This window comes from Octopus bimaculoides, chromosome 10 (assembly GCF_046866305.1).
Source record: "Octopus bimaculoides isolate indiv1 chromosome 10, ASM4686630v1, whole genome shotgun sequence".
Taxonomy (NCBI): domain Eukaryota; kingdom Metazoa; phylum Mollusca; class Cephalopoda; order Octopoda; family Octopodidae; genus Octopus; species Octopus bimaculoides.
Genome location: NC_142937.1, coordinates 85,125,608 through 85,150,080, shown reverse-complemented (window position 1 = coordinate 85,150,080; position 24,473 = coordinate 85,125,608). Strand labels below are relative to the sequence as shown.

The following is a 24,473-nucleotide window of genomic DNA, read 5'->3' as shown; positions in this document are numbered from 1 at the left end:
AAGAATGGCCACAGCGATCATTAGTTCCAGGTTCTTTTAATGAGGTTGAAGAATCTTTAGTTCAACCGGGAGAAATTATCCTACCTCCATTCCTTCTCACACTTGGCATTATGAAGCAATTTGTTAAAGCTTTGGATAACGATGGACCATACTTTCACTATATCTGAACGGAGAGAGAGAGAGAGAAAGATATATATATATATATATATATATATATATATATATAGAGAGAGAGAGAGAGAGAGAATGAAAGGGTGAGAGGTAAAGAGAGAAAACAGATTTTAAATGGTAGTGTTAATGAAAATATGTTGACAATTCTGAGCCCACTTACAAGATCCGTAAATTGACCAAGCCTTTGAAAGCTCCCTCTATATTGTTGATTTTATTATCTTCCAGTAATCTGCAATATGAAAGTGAGTTCACAAGACATGATATAAAGCAGATCTGTGATAAAATGTAAAATGTTAAGCCTAAACAATTTGTTTCAAAGAAAAAGAAAAGCTTAATACAAAACAAAAAATCATTATAAATATTGATATTAATGAAAATATCTATGTAGATGGGCGTCTGCAGACGGTGATGAGCGGAAATCATGCACACCTCATTAATACATCGATGCGGATTTGTTGCAGTGAAAATGATACTTCTCTTCCCACGTGATAAAGAGGTATGAGAGACCACTATAAAGTCAGACAGTCAGTATCTATTATAAATGTCTATTGTGCGTGTCAAATTTCACCAGTTATTGAGCCTTATTTTACGTTACGTTTTGTATCTGTTACTGCTATATTTACTGTGCTAACTATTTAGCGAAAACTGTTTTATGATATCAAAATGTCATAGAAGACGAGAATAGTCAGAGAGAAAGAGTGTCTTTGGTCCGGGCAACTTGCTTAACCAACAGATGGTGGGACACGTGATAATGCTTCATGTCTCCATTGCAACTTTGTCCATTGTTTTTCTGGCAATAGTCTCGCGTGTTTTGCGATCGTATACGGTGAATCTGTGTAGTAGAAAGTAACATTCTTCAAGTGTTAAACAGGGTTGCTTTCCAGAACTACTAAAGTACCCAACTATAACTGAGAGTTTTTTTTTGAATTATGGCTTTGATTAGGTGGCGGATGGGAAGATCCTGGTCGCAATTGTTTATTATGACACTGAAACGATGGTGTATTAACTGCGACTAATTAGGTGATTTAAATTGTCAAAAGGTATGCAGGTACACGAAGATGTCAGATTTGTTGCTTTGATTAGAGAGCGACCACAGGATTAAATGGCAGTGTACGGTTGGGGCTGAAGGCAAGAAAGAAATTAGGAACATCTTGAGAAAGATATAGTGCTGGCTGGATGAGAGATTTGTGTATGAAACAAGATTAGGATCTGTATCAGATTAAAAATGTATGACGTGTCTCTGCTAGACACACGCGTGTGAAAACACACACACACGCACAAACACACACGCATACACACACACGCATACACACACACGCACGTACCCCCCACATATATGTAATACTGTGTTAGTGAATAATATACTCGACTTACAGATTCTGTAAATTGCTGAGTCCTTGCAAGGAACCATCTTCAAAATTTGTAATCATATTATTTCCCAGGTATCTGTATCAAAGAGGAGATTTATTTTTACATGAGTTTTAGGTTATCGTTATTAATCTTAATGTTATGTAATATCTTACCAATATAACATAACTGAAGAAATTAAAAAAATATGTCTCTTGTATAAATAAATAAAGTATCTTAACTCAGCTTGGTCGAGTAAGTAATTTCAAATGTCAGCTTAATCACAAAAACAAAACTCTAATTTATAGGAATTACATGGTGACAGGTATGTCAAAAGTAAATATATGAAGTCTTATTCTACTAAAATATGTTCAAATTTGTTTTAAACAGAGAGTAGAGATATGTGAACTCAGGCAGTGATGAATTCTTTAAATGAGGGAAACAACTAAAACATTATGCCGGACTTCCACTTCACTGTTTAATGTTTCTAGATATGCGAGACTTATTTAATAATCTAAATTGAGAATTAAAACATTGTATTACATAATAACTTCTCATTCCAGTAACGACTTCTCATTCCAGTAACGACTTCTCATTCCAGTAACTGATTGAATCAATCCACCATAGTATTGGTATATTTAAGTTAAACTGAAATTTTATTCGGTCAGAATGCAATAATGTAAAGGCATTTAATCTACCCTTCTAAATGAAATGGGTAAAAGGTTTAGTATCCATTCGGTTATTGCTGAAATAATTCCAGGGAACATAGGTCAGATATGATCACTAAGTAAAATTAATTAGAAATACATTTTATTTATATATATTTATAGCTATTTTAGTTTTTATTTTTCATCCATTTATTTAGGTGTCAACATTTTTGTTGCAATTCGGCTACTTAATCACTGATACAATTTAAATTTTACTCGTATCACTTGCCAAACTAATTCGACTCCTAATTATATTTCATCCGACCTTTTTAAGATGCATAATGTTTGCAAAAATTGTTCGTCCAGTACCACCGTCTACCATAGATTGTATGAATGGTAACAGCTGGTAGTAGTTGAACCGACTACCGTGCGTAAATGAAACAAAACTTCGTTCAATTGTGAAGTAACTTGGAACAAATCGGGCAACAGAAATTTCAAGTTATAGGACTGATAATTAATAGGATGTGTTTATCTCTATGAAATACTGTGTTGTTGATTAATTCGAAAATTTCAATGCTAACCACCATAATTAAAATATGAAAAAAAATAATTTTCCATACTTTACCATTTTATATTTTCTTGTCATATAATCAATCAGTCAATTTAAACTATCTGCATAATTAAGTGGAGCTTTGTGAGTGTGACAGATGTCTAACTTTCAGACATTTGATAATTAACAACCATTCCGTGGGTAGATGATTCCATTAACTAATCGTATCGTATAACTAAGTAATTATGTCCAACGAATTTAGGGAATATTTCGGTAGTGACCAAATTTTGCATACTTTCTTATCATTTTGAACTGAACAGGCTTTGAAAGGGGTGTGATAAATATGATCGAAGTTATCATACAAGTTAGATACGATCGTTATGTCAAATGCTTTATTTTACAAAATCAATTTAAAGTAATATGCACTGAGAAACACTGTATTGGTTTATTTATTCTGAAATTGCATTGTCTGAAGCCGTGAGCTGAACAGCATAGGACTATAATGGAGAAATAGCTGATGAGCAATGATAACACGAAACATTGTATGTGAAAATCTACAAAAATTGTCTAATACTTACAGTGTTACGACATCTGCCAAAATTCCTTGAGGAATCGAAGTCAAATTCCGATTTGTACCATTTATAGATGTCTTATGTCTCTCACATTCAGAAATGGCTTTGCATAAATTTATCTTGTTGGTATATACAATATGATTTTTGATCGTCTTGAAAACATTGTGCTAATATGTATTTGCGGATGTGTTAATTTCAATGTTTTCTACATCTAAATAAGTTTAACAACCTAAACAACTATTGGCTTTGTATTCTAAATTCTATATATATGTACGGTACACAAAACATTCACACACACACATACACACACACATACACACACACATATACATGCATACATATATATATATACGCATGCATATATGCATACATATATATATGTGTGTGCATATGTTTGCCCATGATGGAGATAGCAGCTTCTTTGTGTCCGAAGATTAAGTAGAAGAGCTGCAAGCCCTCAATTGGTTCTGTAAAGAGATCCTTGAAGCTGCAGGGCTGTACTTCCTGCTTGTGCTTAGATTTAAAGTGAGGGTCTGCGCAATATGATCCCACTCTTTAGACTTTGAGGCCTGAACACAATAAGTCGTCAGGCTAACATGTCTGCTATGACCATCCGAAAATCGGAAAGAGAGCAGCCTTCAGCCTGACAGACTCCATACTCTTTTCCTATCCCAAGAGAGTAAGGGTTTCTGCTTGGGATGTCTTCCCTAATATGATAATTTACCCACAGCCGTCAGGGTTTACTAGCTATCTATCTATCTATCTATCTATCTATCTATCTATCTATCTATCTATCTATCTATCTATCTATCTATCTATCTATCTATCTATCTATCTATCTATCTATCTATCTATCTATCTATATGCACACACACAGTCATTCAGAAGAATGAATTTAGAGAGCAGCGAATGAAGATTTGTTGCTCGACGTAAGAGTTAATTAATTTCAACGCAGCTTATAATGTTTCTTTGATTTTGAGGAGTCGTAAAAACAGCAAAGAAAAGTTTCTTTGAAAGAGAATAGTTACTAGTTAATATAACAGAGATGGTTGTGTGAAATGTGACTTAAAGTGAAAATGAATATGATGTTTTCATATTGGTTCACGTTCAGAACACATTATAGAGTGATGGCTGGATGAGTGATTTGTGTATGAAACAAGATTAAGATCTGTATCAGAGTAAAAAGATATATATATATATTACAGTATTAGTGCATAATATATCCAACTTACAGCGTTTTTAAATTGCTGAGTCCTTGCAAGGAACCATTTTCAATATTTGTAATTTTATTTTTCTCCAGGTTTCTGTGTCAAAAAAATTAATTTTTACATGAGTTATAGGTTATCGTTGTTCATTTTAATGTTATGTAATATCTTACCAATATAACATAACTGAATAAATAAAAAAATATGTCTCTTGTAGAAATAAATAAAGTATCTTAACTCAGCTTGATCGAGAAATTTCGAGCGTGAGCTTAATCGCAAAAACTAAACTCTAATTTATAGAAATTACATGGTGACAGGTATGTTAAAAGATAACATATGCGGTATTGTTCAACTAAAAAGTGTTCAAATTTGTTTTAAACAGAGAGTAGAGATAGTCCTTTACAGATATGTCAACTCTGACAGTGATGAATTCGTTAAATTAAGGAAACAGCTAAAACATTATACTGGACTATTTAAAGTCTATAGATATACGAGATTTATTCAATAATAAAAATTGAGGACTTAAACATTGTATTATATAATGACTTCTCATTCCAGTAAAGACACATACACACACATACAAACACATATACATGCATGCATATATATACGCATGCATATATGCATACATATATATGTGTATGTATATGTTTGCCCATGATGATGATAGCAGCTTCTTTGTGTCCGAAGATTAAGTAGAAGAGCTGCAAGCCCTCAATTGGTTCTGTAAAGAGATCCTTGAAGCTGCAGGGCTGTACTTCCTGCTTGTGCTTAGATTTAAAGTGAGAGTCTGCGCAATATGATCCCACTCTTTAGGACTTTGAGGCCTGAACACAATAAGTCGTCAGGCTAACATGTCTGCTATGGCCATCCGAAAATCGGTTTTACAATGGAGTGAATTGCTTTACAGGGATGGAGAACTTCACCTGTCCTGGAATTGGTGGAAAAGTATCAAAGAGGACAGCCTTCGGCCTGACAGACTCCATGCTCTTTTCCTATCCCAAGGCAGTAAGAGTTCCTGCTTGGAGTTTCTTCCATAATTTGATGATTTACCCACAGCCGTCAGGCTTTACTCTATAGATGTGTATGCACCCCCCCCACAAACACATATATGTGATACTGTGTTAGTGAATAATATACTCGACTTACAAATTCTGTAAATTGGTGAGTCCTTGCAAGGAACCATATTCAATATTTGTGATATAATTTCCATCCAGATTTCTGTATTCAAAGCAAGATTTAGTTTTACATGAGTTTCAGGTTATTGTTAATCTCAATGTCATGTAACATCCCACCAATATAACATAACTGAAGAAGTTTAAAAATATGTCTCTTGTAGAAATAAATAAAATAGCTTAACTCGAATAAGTAATTTCTAACGTCAGCATAAGGACAAAATCTAAACTCTAATTTATAGGAATCTGAGACGCTTCCGAAAAAAGAAAAGCCGTTGGAAAACAGATTATAGCAGCGACTCCATCTAAGAATATCTGAAGAAGGAATTGTATTCCGAAATATCATCGGACTATAGATAACTAAATTACAACAGGTATATAGTCCATTTTTTTGGTATTATAGTGCATTATTGTACCATTGAAAACTTTTTATTCTTTATATATATATATATATATATATATATATATATATATATGTGTGTGTATGTGTGTGTGTGTGTGTGTGTGTGTGTGTGTGTGTGTGTGTGTGTGTGTGTGTGTTTGTGTGTGTGTTTATGTTTTTGTTTCTCATTTTGTTTAACGTTTTTTTTGTCCTGTACCCATATATGCATGTATGTATACATATAGATATAGATATGAACATATATGCATGGATATATGCATATATTTATATATTATTTATATCATTATATGATCAAACGCCACGCATGCTTTTCCAAGTAAGTTTTATCTTAATAATCACAATGCGCACTCTACTACTATCACTTCCCTGTCCATCTCTCTCCCTCTCTTGTTCTTCATCCTTTCTTTTTTTCTCTCCCACCCTTTCCCTGAAGCCGTGAGATGAACAGCATAGGACTATAATGGAGAAATAGCTGATGAGCAATGTTAAGACGAAACATTTTATGTGAAAATCTACAAAAGTGTCTTATACTTACAGTGTTACGACATCTGCCGAAATTCCTTGAGGAATCGAAGTCAAATTCCGATTTGTACCATTTATAGATATCTTATGTCTCTCACATGCAGAAATGGCTTCGCATAAATTTATCTTGTTGGTATATACAATATGATTTTTGATCGTCTTGAAAACATTGTGCTAATATGTATTTGCGGATGTGTTAATTTCAATGTTTTCTACATCTAAATAAGTTTAACAACCTAAACAACTATTGGCTTTGTATTCTAAATTCTATATATATGTACGGTACACAAAACATTCACACACACACATACACACACACATACACACACACATATACATGCATACATATATATATACGCATGCATATATGCATACATATATATGTGTGTGTGCATATGTTTGCCCATGATGGAGATAGCAGCTTCTTTGTGTCCGAAGATTAAGTAGAAGAGCTGCAAGCCCTCAATTGGTTCTGTAAAGAGATCCTTGAAGCTGCAGGGCTGTACTTCCTGCTTGTGCTTAGATTTAAAGTGAGAGTCTGCGCAATATGATCCCACTCTTTAGACTTTGAGGCCTGAACACAATAAGTCGTCAGGCTAACATGTCTGCTATGACCATCCGAAAATCGGAAAGAGAGCAGCCTTCAGCCTGACAGACTCCATACTCTTTTCCTATCCCAAGAGAGTAAGGGTTTCTGCTTGGGATGTCTTCCCTAATATGATAATTTACCCACAGCTGTCAGGGTTTACTATCTATCTATCTATCTATCTATCTATCTATCTATCTATCTATCTATCTATCTATCTATCTATCTATCTATCTATATGCACACACACAGTCATTCAGAAGAATGAATTTAGAGAGCAGCGAATGAAGATTTGTTGCTCGACGTAAGAGTTAATTAATTTCAACGCAGCTTATAATGTTTCTTTGATTTTGAGGAGTCGTAAAAACAGTAAAGAAAAGTTTCTTTGAAAGAGAATAGTTACTAGTTAATATAACAGAGATGGTTGTGTGAAATGTGACTTAAAGTGAAAATGAATATGATGTTTTCATATTGGTTCACGTTCAGAACACATTATAGAGTGATGGCTGGATGAGAGATTTGTGTATGAAACAAGATTAAGATCTGTATCAGAGTAAAAAGATATATATATATATTACAGTATTAGTGCATAATATATCCAACTTACAGCGTTTTTAAATTGCTGAGTCCTTGCAAGGAACCATTTTCAATATTTGTAATTTTATTTTTCTCCAGGTTTCTGTGTCAAAAAAATTAATTTTTACATGAGTTATAGGTTATCGTTGTTCATTTTAATGTTATGTAATATCTTACCAATATAACATAACTGAATAAATAAAAAAATATGTCTCTTGTAGAAATAAATAAAGTATCTTAACTCAGCTTGATCGAGAAATTTCGAGCGTGAGCTTAATCGCAAAAACTAAACTCTAATTTATAGAAATTACATGGTGACAGGTATGTTAAAAGATAACATATGCGGTATTGTTCAACTAAAAAGTGTTCAAATTTGTTTTAAACAGAGAGTAGAGATAGTCCTTTACAGATATGTCAACTCTGACAGTGATGAATTCGTTAAATTAAGGAAACAACTAAAACATTATACTGGACTATTTAAAGTCTATAGATATACGAGATTTATTCAATAATAAAAATTGAGGACTTAAACATTGTATTATATAATGACTTCTCATTCCAGTAAAGACACATACACACACATACAAACACATATACATGCATGCATATATATTCACGTGCATATATGCATACATATATATGTGTATGTATATGTTTGCACATGATGATGATAGCAGCTTCTTTGTGTCCGAAGATTAAGTAGAAGAGCTGCAAGCCCTCAATTGGTTCTGTAAAGAGATCCTTGAAGCTGCAGGGCTGTACTTCCTGCTTGTGCTTAGATTTAAAGTGAGAGTCTGCGCAATATGATCCCACTCTTTAGACTTTGAGGCCTGAACACAATAAGTCGTCAGGCTAACATGTCTGCTATGGCCATCCGAAAATCGGTTTTACAATGGAGTGAATTGCTTTACAGGGATGGAGAACTTCACCTGTCCTGGAATTGGTGGAAAAGTATCAAAGAGGACAGCCTTCGGCCTGACAGACTCCATGCTCTTTTCCTATCCCAAGGCAGTAAGAGTTCCTGCTTGGAGTTTCTTCCATAATTTGATGATTTACCCACAGCCGTCAGGGTTTACTCTATAGATGTGTATGCACCCCCCCCCCCCCACATATATGTGATACTGTGTTAGTGAATAATATACTCGACTTACAAATTCTGTAAATTGGTGAGTCCTTGCAAGGAACCATATTCAATATTTGTGATATAATTTCCATCCAGATTTCTGTATTCAAAGCAAGATTTAGTTTTACATGAGTTTCAGGTTATTGTTAATCTCAATGTCATGTAACATCCCACCAATATAACATAACTGAAGAAGTTTAAAAATATGTCTCTTGTAGAAATAAATAAAATAGCTTAACTCGAATAAGTAATTTCTAACGTCAGCATAAGGACAAAATCTAAACTCTAATTTATAGGAATCTGAGACGCTTCCGAAAAAAGAAAAGCCGTTGGAAAACAGATTATAGCAGCGACTCCATCTAAGAATATCTGAAGAAGGAATTGTATTCCGAAATATCATCGGACTATAGATAACTAAATTACAACAGGTATATAGTCCATTTTTTTGGTATTATAGTGCATTATTGTACCATTGAAAACTTTTTATTCTTTATATATATATATATATATATATATATATATGTGTGTGTGTATGTGTGTGTGTGTGTGTGTGTGTGTGTGTGTGTGTGTGTGTGTGTGTGTTTGTGTGTGTGTTTATGTTTTTGTTTCTCATTTTGTTTAACGTTTTTTTTGTCCTGTACCCATATATGCATGTATGTATACATATAGATATAGATATGAACATATATGCATGGATATATGCATATATTTATATATTATTTATATCATTATATGATCAAACGCCACGCATGCTTTTCCAAGTAAGTTTTATCTTAATAATCACAATGCGCACTCTACTACTATCACTTCCCTGTCCATCTCTCTCCCTCTCTTGTTCTTCATCCTTTCTTTTTTTCTCTCCCACCCTTTCCCTGAAGCCGTGAGATGAACAGCATAGGACTATAATGGAGAAATAGCTGATGAGCAATGTTAAGACGAAACATTGTATGTGAAAATCTACAAAAGTGTCTTATACTTACAGTGTTACGACATCTGCCGAAATTCCTTGAGGAATCGAAGTCAAATTCCGATTTGTACCATTTATAGATATCTTATGTCTCTCACATTCAGAAATGGCTTCGCATAAATTTATCTTGTTGGTATATACAATATGATTTTTGATCGTCTTGAAAACATTGTGCTAATATGTATTTGCGGATGTGTTAATTTCAATGTTTTCTACATCTAAATAAGTTTAACAACCTAAACAACTATTGGCTTTGTATTCTAAATTCTATATATATGTACGGTACACAAAACATTCACACACACACATACACACACACATACACACACACATATACATGCATACATATATATATACGCATGCATATATGCATACATATATATGTGTGTGTGCATATGTTTGCCCATGATGGAGATAGCAGCTTCTTTGTGTCCGAAGATTAAGTAGAAGTGCTGCAAGCCCTCAATTGGTTCTGTAAAGAGATCCTTGAAGCTGCAGGGCTGTACTTCCTGCTTGTGCTTAGATTTAAAGTGAGAGTCTGCGCAATATGATCCCACTCTTTAGACTTTGAGGCCTGAACACAATAAGTCGTCAGGCTAACATGTCTGCTATGACCATCCGAAAATCGGAAAGAGAGCAGCCTTCAGCCTGACAGACTCCATACTCTTTTCCTATCCCAAGAGAGTAAGGGTTTCTGCTTGGGATGTCTTCCCTAATATGATAATTTACCCACAGCCGTCAGGGTTTACTAGCTATCTATCTATCTACCTATCTATCTATCTATCTATCTATCTATCTATCTATCTATCTATCTATCTATCTATCTATCTATCTATATATCTATCTATATGCACACACACAGTCATTCAGAAGAATGAATTTAGAGAGCAGCGAATGAAGATTTGTTGCTCGACGTAAGAGTTAATTAATTTCAACGCAGCTTATAATGTTTCTTTGATTTTGAGGAGTCGTAAAAACAGCAAAGAAAAGTTTCTTTGAAAGAGAATAGTTACTAGTTAATATAACAGAGATGGTTGTGTGAAATGTGACTTAAAGTGAAAATGAATATGATGTTTTCATATTGGTTCACGTTCAGAACACATTATAGAGTGATGGCTGGATGAGTGATTTGTGTATGAAACAAGATTAAGATCTGTATCAGAGTAAAAAGATATATATATATATTACAGTATTAGTGCATAATATATCCAACTTACAGCGTTTTTAAATTGCTGAGTCCTTGCAAGGAGCCATTTTCAATATTTGTGATATAATTTCCATCCAGATTTCTGTATTCAAAGCAAGATTTAGTTTTACATGAGTTTCAGGTTATTGTTGTTAATCTCAATGTCATGTAACATCTCACCAATATAACATAACTGAAGAAGTTTAAAAATATGTCACTTGTAGAAATAAATAAAATAGCTTAACTCGAATAAGTAATTTCTAACGTCAGCATAAGGACAAAATCTAAACTCTAATTTATAGGAATCTGAGACGCTTCCGAGAAAAGAAAAGCCGTTGGAAGACAGATTATAGCAGCGACTCCATCTAAGAATATCTGAAGAAGGAATTGTATTCCGAAATATCATCGGAATATAGATAACTAAATTACAACAGGTATATAGTCCATTTTTTTGGTATTATAGTGCATTATTGTACCATTGAAAACTTTTTATTCTTTATATATATATACTATATCACTTCCCTGTCTATCTCTCTCGCTCTCTTGTTCTTCATCCTTTCTTTTTTTCTCTCCCACCCTTTCCCTATTTTTTTTCTCTTTCACCATTCCCTCCCTCTCTCTCTCTCTCTCTCTCTCTCTCTCTCTCTCTCTCTCACTCTTCCTCCTTGACAATCTCGTCGCTGACACGTGACGAAAGTGGATCTCTCTTTCTGCCGGCTGCCTTCCTATGGAAAGGACGTGTTTTTTCAGTCTCTTCTCTCAAGCACGTCTTCTAGCGTTCAAAATAATTTTTCTATCGTCTTGGCTAAACAGCCCTCATTGTTTGTTTTTACTGTCTTGTTCTCCCTGTCCTGTTCTTACTGTTTTTACAGTCTTGTTCTCATTGTCCTGTTCTTGTTAACACTTTCACCCTCCGCAAAAAATTCCAAATTTTATTTAATTTGCTTTGCGGGAAGGACTGTTCCAACGAAGTCACGTATTGTCCCCTTGCCTCCGAAACGCAGAGTAGATGGAACAAGGACAACTGACGAAGGGTTATACTCTTTATGTTGCATGTCTCGTTTCACTGTTTATTTCGTTGTTCGAAAAAAGTTCGTTTTTATGTTTTCGTTTCTCATTGTGTTTAACGCTTTTTTGTGATGCCCTGTACCCATATATGCATGTATGTATACATATAGATGTAGGTATGTACATATATGTATAGATATATGCATATATTTATATATCATTTATATATATATATATATATATATATATATATATATATATATATATATATATATATATATATATATGGGATAATATACAAATAATAACAACAGACGAGGACAGGTGGTGTAAATAACAAAAGTATATATTAGTATGACGCTCGGGAATACGGAAAGTCTTTGACGTTTCGAGCTACGCTCTTCAACAGAAAGAATACGGAGACAAGGAGAAAAACACGGAGAAAAAAAAATTGGGAGAAAAAGTAAAATATATATATATGGCTATTTTAGTTTTAGTATGAAATACACACTTTGTTATATTCATTTTTCATCCATTTATTTAGGTGTCAACATTTTTGTTGCAATTCGGCTACTTAATCACTGATACAATTTAAATTTTACTCGTATCACTTGCCAAACTAATTCGACTCCTAATTATATTTCATCCCACCTTTTTAAGATGCTTAATGTTTGCAAAAATTGTTCGTCCAGTACCACCGTCTACCATAGATTGTATGAATGGTAACAGCTGGTAGTAGTTGAACCGACTACCGTGCGTAAATGAAACAAAACTTCGTTCAATTTTGAAGTAACTTGGAACAAATCGGGCAACAGAAATTTCAAGTTATAGGACTGATAATTAATAGGATGTGTTTATCTCTATGAAATACTGTGTTGTTGATTAATTCGAAAATTTCAATGCTAACCACCATAATTAAAATATGAAAAAAAATAATTTTCCATACTTTACCATTTTATATTTTCTTGTCATATAATCAATCAGTCAATTTAAACTATCTGCATAATTAAGTGGAGCTTTGTGAGTTTGACAGATGTCTAATTTTCAGACATTTGATAATTAACAACCATTCCGTGGGTAGATGATTCCATTAACTAATCGTATCGTATAACTAAGTAATTATGTCCAACGAATTTAGGGAATATTTCGGTAGTGACCAAATTTTGCGTACTTTCTTATCATTTTGAACTGAACAGGCTTTGAAAGGGGTGTGATAAATATGATCGAAGTTATCATACAAGTTAGATACGATCGTTATGTCAAATGCTTTATTTTACAAAATCAATTTAAAGTAATATGCACTGAGAAACACTGTATTGGTTTATTTATTCTGAAATTGCATTGTCTGAAGCCGTGAGCTGAACAGCATAGGACTATAATGGAGAAATAGCTGATGAGCAATGATAACACGAAACATTGTATGTGAAAATCTCCGAAAATTGTCTAATACTTACAGTGTTACGACATCTGCCGAAATTCCTTGAGGAATTGAAGTCAAATTCCGATTTGTACAATCTGTAGTACTGGTTTTGTTACAGTCACAAATGGTTCCACATACATCTGTTTGATTGGCATATACTAACAAAATACATACAGAAATCAACAAAAATGTTAGCTGTGCTTGAATAACACAGAACATCTTTATAAAATATATCAACTCTCTTCTCAATTCTGTTTACAGGATCGAAATAGTTTCTAGGATGTTCAACTGAGCTCGCATAAATTAATCTGTAAAAGAAAATATTTCAAAGTATTAAAAGTTTGAATATTATTTCTTTCGCCTTCCTAATACTTCGAGGAGAAAATATTTAACCTGTTCCCTGTAACAACTTCATTCAGTGTTGAGATACGTTAGGCTCTATGACTTTGTCTTCCTTTTTCTCAAACACGATGGAATAAGAACCAGATGAGCATCTGCATCGATGTAATCAACTTCCCCTCTCATCACAATTCCTAGTCTAGTGCCAAAAATTTGAAACATTATTCATTTCATAAGTGAAAATGTCGAGTGAGAACTTGAGATCATCTAGAGCATCAGCGTGCGTGCCACTCCCCCACATACAAACAAAAAACAAAACAAAACCAAATAAAACACACATATATATATATATATATATATATATATATATATATTTATAAATCATTTATATAAAGGGCATTAACTGTGTAGTAATGCCTCACGCTTCGAGGGGCTAAATAAGTCAAAAACTAAATGCCCTTTATATAAATGATTTATATATATTTATGAAAAAATGATGAATTTTTTTCATTATGAAATTTTTTTCATTATTTTTTTCATTATGAAGTTTTTTCACGCTGACTACTTGATAAATTCTTATAAAGAATTTATCCTATATTATATTATAAATAATTAGAATATATTCAGTGCTGAATATTATTCTGTATAAGCACATGTTACTGAGATGCAACCGGATAAATTCAAATCTCTTTCATGGATATATAATTATGAACAGAAGTCATCGTGCTGTGGTGGCTACATCGTGGTATGTTGATTCTTGTTTATTTTTATGTATTTCGACCATACGTGTACTGATGAACGAAAGAATGCAGGTTACTTCACAGTTTTTCTGTATTTGATTGAGAAACCAGTGGTTTACCGTTAAGTTAAATGTTTTTAAGAGATAAATTTTGAAAGCTGCATTCCCTCGCTTTCAGTAAATATGTTGCTTATTTTTTGGTAGTTTTTGACTTATTTAGTCCCTCGAAGCGTGAGGCATTACTACACAGTTAATGCCCTTTATATAAATGATTTATATATATTTATGAAAAAATGATGAATTGTTTTCATTATGAAATTTTTTTCATTATTTTTTTCATTATGAGGTTTTTTCACGCTGACTACTTGATAAATTCTTACAAAGAATTTATCCTATATTATATTATATATATTTATAGGTAGACAATATATAACGGTATATAAATTGGTGTATATATATATATATATATATATATATATATATATATATATATATATATATATATACAAAAGTGGGCAAAATTAGAGAACAAAAATATATAATAAAGATATTTACATTTCTACTTCATTTTGTGGAATGGATTTTTTTTATTGCATATAAATTAAAGCATGTTCATTATTTACAACAAAGTTTGGAGGAAATGATTAATAATTAAATCATTTATAATAAAAAATATTTATTTGAAAAATACAAAATGGACAAAAATAGAGAATGCGTGACATATAATTCAATAAATTAAAATTTTGCCAGAAAATTTTGCAATCCTGTTATAATGTGGATCCTCATCGGCACTGAAATTATTGTCAGCATTGTAATTATTCTTGTCGCTACTATTATTTTGTGACGGTATTCCGCGTTTTATTATCTTAGACTCGTCTATCATGCTATTGCTAATAGCTCTGCAAGACAATGACTTGAAACGTCTACCTTGGCGATAACTCGAACTCGTATATAACATGTAACAGACACTGATTCCAACTGAGACCTATAACGACTAACTGTCTGACTTTCTAGTGGCTATTCATACCACTTTGTCACGCAAGAAGGGGAACAGCATTTTCACTCCAACCTCTCCCCTTTTAGTCTTTCTTTGAGAAGCAAGTAATTTTATTTTACTTTATTCACCCCTCCTCCCTCTTTAGCGTTTTTTTTTTGTTTTCCAAATTAATATTTTTTTCTTTTTGGCGTCTGTTTGTAGGAACTCTGTGGAGGCGCAATGGCCCAGTGGTTAGGGCAGCGGACTCGCGGTCATAGGATCGCAGTTTCGATTCCCAGACCGGGTGTTGTGAGTGTTTATTGAACGAAAACACCTAAAGCTCCACGAGGCTCCGGCAGGGGATGGTGGCGAACCCTGCTGTACTCTTTCACCACAACTTTCTCTCACTCTTACTTCCTGTTTCTGTTGTGCCTGTAATACAAAGGGTCAGCCTTGTCACACTGTGTCACGGTGAATCTCCCCGAGAACTACGTTAAGGGTACACGTGTCTGTGGAGTGCTCAGCCACTTGCACGTTAATTTCACGAGCAGGCTGTTCCGTTGATCGGATCAACTGGAAGCCTCGACGTCGTAAGTGACGGAGTGCCAACACACGCACACATGTTAAATATATTAACAAAATAATAACGTTGGTCTCAAATTTTGGCACAAGACCAGCAGTTTAAGAGGAAAATGTAAATCGATTACGTCTACCCCAGCGTTTAACTGGTACTTAATTTATTGACCCTGACATTAGAACTCAGAAATATCGCTCAACATTTTTTCCGGCGTAGTGACAATTCTTACAGCTCTCATAATAGCAATAATAATCATTTCTGCTGGAAGCACAAGGCCTCAGATTTGGAGAAAACAATTAAGTCGATTACATCGACCCAGTGCGTAACTGGTATTTATTTAATCACCCCCGAAAGGATGAAATTCAAAATTGAACCCGACAGAATTTGAACTCAGAACGTAGCGACAGACGAAATACTGCTAAGCATTTCGCCCAGCGTGGTAACTACTCTGCTATCTCGCTGCCTCAATAACAACAACAACAACAACAACAACAATAATAATAATAATAATAATAATAATAATAATAATAATAATAATAATAATAATGATATCTAATGTGAACCTTGACCAGCAAAATGTCATAAAAGAGTTAGAACCAGCGGAGAGCTACAAATACCTAGGGGTAATTGAAGGGGACAATATCAAGCACTCAGTGATGAGGGAAAGGATCAGAAGAGAATGTTATCGCAGGGTGAGAGCAATACTGAAGACAGAGCTGAACGCGAGAAACAGGATCGAAGCGATCAATGCTCTAGCCATACCAGTCGTGACTTACAGTTTCAACATCGTTAACTGGTCAATTACTGAAATATGTAATGTTGACAGAAAAATACGAAAACTGTTGACAGTGCATAGAATGCACCACCCTAAGGCAGATATAGAACGTCTTTATCTGCCAAGAAAAGAAGGAGGCCGAGGACTTTTACAGCTGGCATTATCAATGAAGGTAGCCACAATTGGCCTAGACACCTATCTGAAAAACTCTGAGGACTGGATGCTAAAACTTGTCTTAAAATATGAAAGCAAGAAAGCATCTTACTCAGTAACAAAACAGGCAAAGGAATATCGAAGTGAATTCCAATTGCAACAAATTCAAGAATTAGACGAACTAGAAACACCTGCAGAAAAAGCTAAGCGCTTGAAAACCCGTGCTAAAATTGCTGCCTTAGCTATTATGACTGAAAAATGGCATGGAAAACCTCTCAATGGCAAATACCCAAAGAGAGCGAATAATGCAGATATTGACAAAGCCCTTACCCACCAATGGTTAATGGCCTCTGGCTTGAAATCAGAAACAGAGGGGTTTATCATAGCAGCCCAAGATCAATGCCTACCTACAAAGAACTACCAGGCCAACATATTAAAGAACGGCAGCTCCCCATTATGTCGTATATGCCAACAACAAAATCAGACCATCGATCATGTTGTCTCCATGTGCAGTCTGCTTGCGCCTACAGAGTATCTCAACAGGAATGATAGAGCTGCACAATATATTCACTGGGTAATATGCAAAAACCTGGACTTGCCCCATGATAAAAACTGGTGGGAACACAAACCACCCCCAGTACTTGAAAATGATCACATTGCACTCCTCTGGAACTTCACCATTCAAACTGACAGAAAGATAGACGCAAATAGGCCAGACATCATACTGAAAGACTTCAGACAAAAATCATGCCTCCTCATTGATATGACTGTCCCAATCGATATAAACGTATCTGTCAAGACCTACCAAAAACTGAGCAAATATAAAGATCTTGAAATAGAAATTAGCAAAATGTGGAATCTGAAGACGAAAACAATACCTATTGTCATAGGTGCCCTGGGAATGACAGCGAAACGGGCTGATTACTACCTAGATCAGATTCCAGGAAACCCCAAAATAGCTGAAGTTCAAAAGATAGTGCTCATGGGAACTGCCCATATCCTACGTAAAATACTGTCTATGTGATCTTAAATTTTAAAGCAAACACATAATTTTCTTATGGTTTTTTTAAACATTCACTTGAACAAAACTGTACAAATCCAAATATATGGTACCCTAGGCATAACACCTACATGAACTTCTAACTTGTTGTCTCTTGAGGTCTCTGGGTGAGACTTGGATCCAACTTGTACAAATGCAAAACAAAAGTCAAACATAAAATAATAATAATAATAATTATAATAATAATAATGCTGTCGTGGCTTTTGATCTTAACTGCTTGGAAGTGTTATCACGTACGTTGTTCTGTTTTGGTATAAAAGTTGGGCTACAGCAAATATTCTGCTTAATACCACAGATTTGCTTGTCAGTTGTTTGACCTTAACCAGTTGAGCATGTCCTTTAGTGGCTGATGATATGTGCATCTCTGATCATGACCAGAACTAGTGGGGGAGCATCATAGCCATATGTTGAGAGGAATTCTTTGGGGTTTGAATAATTCACCCCTGGAAACATGGTTGTTTCGTTCAACATCCTCAAACAACCCTTATTCAGGGACCTTTTGAGTGGGATGCGCTACTCGACCTGAAGAAAATTCTAACTAGGCCCCATCTGCAAGTTCATACGATGTTTATCTTGATATGAGGTCACTATGCCGTGCATATATGTTTGTGATGCATGTGCCTGGTGTACCCTTGTCAGACGGGTAGTCAAGGTGTGTATACTAGGCTTTGTATATTTTACCCCAGTGTCACTTTGATGGCAATTACTGCTCTCACATAATAATAATAATAATAATAATAATAATAATAATAATAATAATAATAATAATAATAATAATAATTATTATCTTTCTAGTACAGACAGAAAACCTGAAGCATAAATGTTTTTAGTGAAAGTAATTTAATACTAATAATGTACTTGCCGCACATATTAACTACTCTCTCTGCCAATCGCTTGTTTCAATATATATATATATATATATATATATATATATATATATATATATATATATATATATATATATATATATACATACATATACATATATATATATAATATATTATATGTATATGTATATATATATAAGCAATGTTAAATCTCTGAACGAGGTATTAACAGTAACTGCATATATATATACATACATATATATATATATATATATATATATATATATATATATATATATATATATATATATATATATATATATATATATATATATATATATATATATATATATATATATATATATATATATATATATGTATATATATATATATATGTATATATATATGTGTATATATATATATATATATATATATATATATATATATATATATATATATATATATATGTATATATATATATATATATATATATATATATATATGTATATATATATATATATATATATATATATATATATATATGTATATATATATATATTTTTTTATTTATGTGTTTTAGCCAAGTGGCTGCGGTCATGCTGGTGCACCACCGTGATTTTCACGTTCCTTGCATGGCTCTTCTCCCCCACCTGACATGGTCCAATCAAGAGTTTTGATGGCACATCTGGTGTATAAGAGAATTTGACACAGCTGCCCTAAGCTGCGTCTCATTACGAGCCATTGGTTCGTCTAGTATCGTGGAGAGGAAAGCGTCAAGTTTTGTCTTGAAGACCTCCGCATCCATGTCTTGCATGTCTCTCAAATGTTTTGGCAGGGCATTGAAGAGCTGAGGTCCTCTGAAACCGAGGCTGCTGCAGTATCTCGTTCTTATGTGAGATGCAGTGGACGGTACCTTTGGCACCATGCAGTGGCGACCCGTGCGGGCATTCCTGTAGTACTTGATACCAAAGTTTGGCACCAGTCCTTCCAGTATTTTCCATATGTATATTATTACATATCTCTCCCGCCTGCGCTCCAGGGAGTAGAGACCTAGTGCCTTCAGTCGCTCCCTGTAGTTCATCTGTTGGACTGTGGCGATCTTTTTTGTATAGTGCCGCTGAATTGCCTCGAGTTCTGCTGTCCGCTTAACACTGTGTGGTGACCACAACTGAGAGCAATAGTCTAGGCGGCTCAGAACAAATGTCTTCCATAGAATCAACATGACTTTTTGATCCCTTGTACGGAAAGTCCTCAGTATCCACCCCGCCAGTTGTCTGCACCTTGCTGTCAACTTGATAATGTGCATGTGAAATGATGCATCACTACACATGTTGATGCCCAGATCTCTAACTGTTTGTTGTTCTGGGATTGCAGTACCTCCAGGCCCTGTGTATGCCAGTTGGGAGGTGCTTGTGGTCTTGTAGCGCAGTACTTGAAATTTTTTTGCATTGAACTGCATATTATTTTGCTCTGCCCACTCATATATTGCATTTAGGTCATTCTGCAGGCTTACAATATCATCAGGATTCTTTATTGCCTGAGATATCTTTGTGTCATCAGCATAGCTAGTGACAGTGGCTCTCCGCGTGACCGTGGGCATGTCCAGAAGGGCCACTATGAACAGTAGTGGCCCCAGAACAGTTCCCTGTGGAACACCGCTCAATATTTCTGTTTCCCTAGATAGTTCTCCATTGGCTGCAACTGTCTGACTTCTACCATTCAGGAAGTCATGCAGCCACTCTCCTAATTTACCAGCTATGCCAAGGTTTCGCAGCTTGTGACATATCAAGCCATGATCAACTTTGTCAAACGCTTTTGCAAAGTCGAGATATATCACATCAACATTTGAATGGTCAAGTAGCTGCTTCAGGACCCAGTCATAATGCTGCAAGAGCTGCGTGAGGCAGCTTTTACCTGGACGGAAACCATGCTGGGTCTCATTCAGCAAGTCATTTTCTTCTAGGAACGCAATCAATCTCCTTCTGACAATTCGTTCCATGACTTTGCTAATATGTGAAGTCAGAGAGATGGGCCTGTAGTTTCCAGCCTCTGCTCTGCTTCCACCTTTATGGATAGGACATATGGTGCCTTCCTTCAGCTTTTTGGGAAGTTTACCATTTGCAAGGAAACTCTGGAAGAGTATCCGGAGTGGTCCTGCTAATTCTTGTTTACACGACTTTAAGAGGACAGCTGGGAAACCATCGGGGCCAGTTGCCGAATTTAAGCTCATTTCATTTATGGCAGCTATCACATCTTCCTCTTAAAAATAACGACGAATCAATGGTTCGTAACAAGAGCCATTATAATCCCATAAAAGGTAAAAACAAAACATTGGACAAATTTTGTGAGTACATTTCGAACTTTCCTTATAATGAACTTCCACAACCTAAACCCAAAATGTATATATATATATATATATATATATATATATATATATATGTATATATATATATATATATATATATAAGTATATATATATATATATATATATATATATATATATATATATATATATGTATATATATATATATATATGTATATATATATATATATATATATGTATATATATATATATATATGTATATATATATATATATATATATATATATATATATATATATATATATGTATATATATATGTATATATATATGTATATATATATATATATGTATATATATATGTATATATATATATATGTATATATATATATATATATATATATATATATATATATATATATATATATATATATATATATATATATATATATATGAAAGAAGGTTTGAAAATGCACTTATTTTTAAAAGGACTAAAATTCACTCCAACTCCACAATACCCCAACTTGAGTGAAATACAGGATGATGTCTCCCACTTTTGTAGAAAATTACGCCTCACAGAGGAATTTTTTGACAAAGAAACCAATAACGACGAATCAATGGTTCGTAACAAGAGCCATTATAATCCCATAAAAGGTAAAAACAAAACATTGGACAAATTTTGTGAGTACATTTCGAACTTTCCTTATAATGAACTTCCACAACCTAAACCCAAACCCAACACCAGTAAAAACGAATGGAAAATCATCCATGAGTTACGAAACAATCATGACATCACAATCAAAGAAGCAGATAAGGGTAGCACTGTCGTCATTATGGATACAGAACAATACAAAAACTCTGTATCTCAACTCTTACAAGACACTACGTACTATGAAAGAGTAGTCAACTACCAACAAACAAGAACAATGACCAAATTAAACACACTCATTTGCCAACATCGAAACAACTTAACAACAAAGGAATGCGACTACCTAACAAACTCTAATTGCAAAACAAGCAACCTCTATGGACTCCCAAAAATCCACAAGAGCAAAACTATTTCTGAAGCTTGCAAAAAGTCCACTTCCACCTGTATCACTGTACCACATCCCACTGATCTCAAACTAAGACCAATTGTGGCAGGCCCAAACTGTGAAACACACAGATTAAGCAACTTTATCGATATCCTCCTGAAACCAATACTTCACCACATACCAAGTATTGTTAGAGACGACCTGGACCTACTAAATCATCTACCCAAACATGCCAATAAAGACATTTTCATTGTTTCCTTTGATGTAATAAATCTTTACACTACGATCCCACATCAATATGGACTGGAAGCCATTAAATTCTGGCTAGAAAAATACCCCAATGAGATCCCAGAAAGAATAAAAAAAGAATTCATCATCGAGGGCCTTAAGTTTATCCTTCAAAACAATTTTTTGAATTTTAATGATAACACCTACAGACAGGTATCAGGGACTGCAATGGGGACTAAAGTTGCCCCTACATATGCAAACCTGGTGATGGCCTACTTAGAATTGCAGATCTACGACAAATCCAAAACTAGATACGGCCTGTCTTTCCACCAATACCTGTTGAAGAATTGGAAACGTTACTTGGATGATTGCCTCATCCTATGGTCCCACACACTCGACCAACTCTTTGACTTCAAAACTCTAATTAACAGTGTCAACAACCATATCCAATTTACAATGGAATACAGTCAAGACCAACTTCCTTTTCTTGACATTCTCATTATAAAAATGGGTACCAGCATTGAGACTGATATTCATTACAAACCGACTGATTCCAAGCAATACCTTCTGTTCACCTCCAATCACCCAAAACATACAAAGACAAACATTCCCTTCAACCTTGCGAGAAGAATTTGCACAATTGTCTCTAATTATAGAACTCGAAATAAAAGACTCGAAGAACTAAAGGCAATTCTCCTCGAAAGACATTACCCAGCATCATTAGTTGACAATGGAATAGAACGGGCCAAGGCAATTGCTACCCATGACCTGCGAAAACCGAAACACATACACGGCACGTTAAATAGTCTCCCATATCTCTCAACACACAATCCTAGAAATGCAGAAGCTTACACAATAATATACAAAAACATCCCACTACTGAATCAAGACCCACGTCTAAAAAGAGTACTCGCAACCCATAAAATAATAAAAAGCAAAAGACAACCCAAATCCCTAAAAATCCTACTCACGAATGCAAGATTGCCCAACACAAGCCCACCACCTACTGTCAAAAAATGTGGTCGTTCCAACTGCAGGACCTGCATCCACCTCATGGAAGGAACAACATACAGATTCCAGTCGGGACACACTTTTGTCATAAAAAATAACTTCACCTGCGCATCAAAAAATTTACTTTATGCCATAAGGTGTGAAGGGTGCCACAAAGAATACATAGGGCAAACGAGCCTTACTCTCAGAGAAAGGATGACAGTCCACCGCCAACAATTGAGGGATCCCACCACAAGACAGATACCACTCAGTGGACACTTAGATCTGTGTGCACAAAACAAGTCCCCCAAATTCCTAGTTTTCCCATTATACCAATGCTCAGACAACACCACTGACCAAACACGAATAAATAAGGAAAATAATCTTATTCAAAAATACAGACCACAGCTCAACATACTCTAACATAAGCCTCCTCCCCAGGTGCACGCCCAAAACAAAGACACACAGATACGCAAAATCACACACATCAATACAATGCAAACCTCCGACACGAACACACTTACACACATATATACACACACACACAATCACAGTATCTCCACACCAGAGCACAAACCCACATACATTTCAAGAAAAAACACATGCGCATATATATACTTACAATACAATTGTAGCAACCACAACCAACACCCATACACACATATGTAAACAGGTACATGCACACACCTACACACCACTCCGGCAACCACAAATCATATTCACACACGCATATTTGCATACATATGTACACACACATACAAACACCATACGCCTGTTCCCCAGTAAAAATGTCACACACACACTCAAAAGAAAAACACACACAATACAATCCCAACAATCACAACAAACACCCACAAGCACACATGCACAGAAGCATGCACACACAATGACACACCTCCCCGACAAATACAAGCCACATAGACGCACTCACACAAACACACGCACACGTATACACACATATACTGTACTAACAATACAAACAAAACTAATAACTCACA

General features: G+C 34.5%; 1 protein-coding gene across 3 annotated transcripts in view; it reads right to left on the bottom strand.

Annotated features, from left to right (window-relative positions):
* LOC106871330 (uncharacterized) overlaps positions 1-24,473 on the bottom strand; it is a 79,205-nt gene that overhangs the window by 45,734 nt on the left and 8,998 nt on the right. For all 3 annotated transcript variants that reach the window (XM_089358915.1, XM_089358914.1, XM_089358913.1), the window contains exons 2-9: positions 13,493-13,766; positions 11,062-11,133; positions 8,906-8,977; positions 7,786-7,857; positions 5,642-5,713; positions 4,520-4,591; positions 1,546-1,617; positions 332-400 (exon numbers count right to left, since the gene is read on the bottom strand). In XM_089358915.1, the coding sequence (XP_089215041.1) occupies positions 332-400; positions 1,546-1,617; positions 4,520-4,591; positions 5,642-5,713; positions 7,786-7,857; positions 8,906-8,977; positions 11,062-11,133; positions 13,493-13,677 (686 nt within the window). In that variant the 5' untranslated portion in view covers positions 13,678-13,766. The remainder of the gene's footprint in view (positions 1-331; positions 401-1,545; positions 1,618-4,519; positions 4,592-5,641; positions 5,714-7,785; positions 7,858-8,905; positions 8,978-11,061; positions 11,134-13,492; positions 13,767-24,473) is intronic.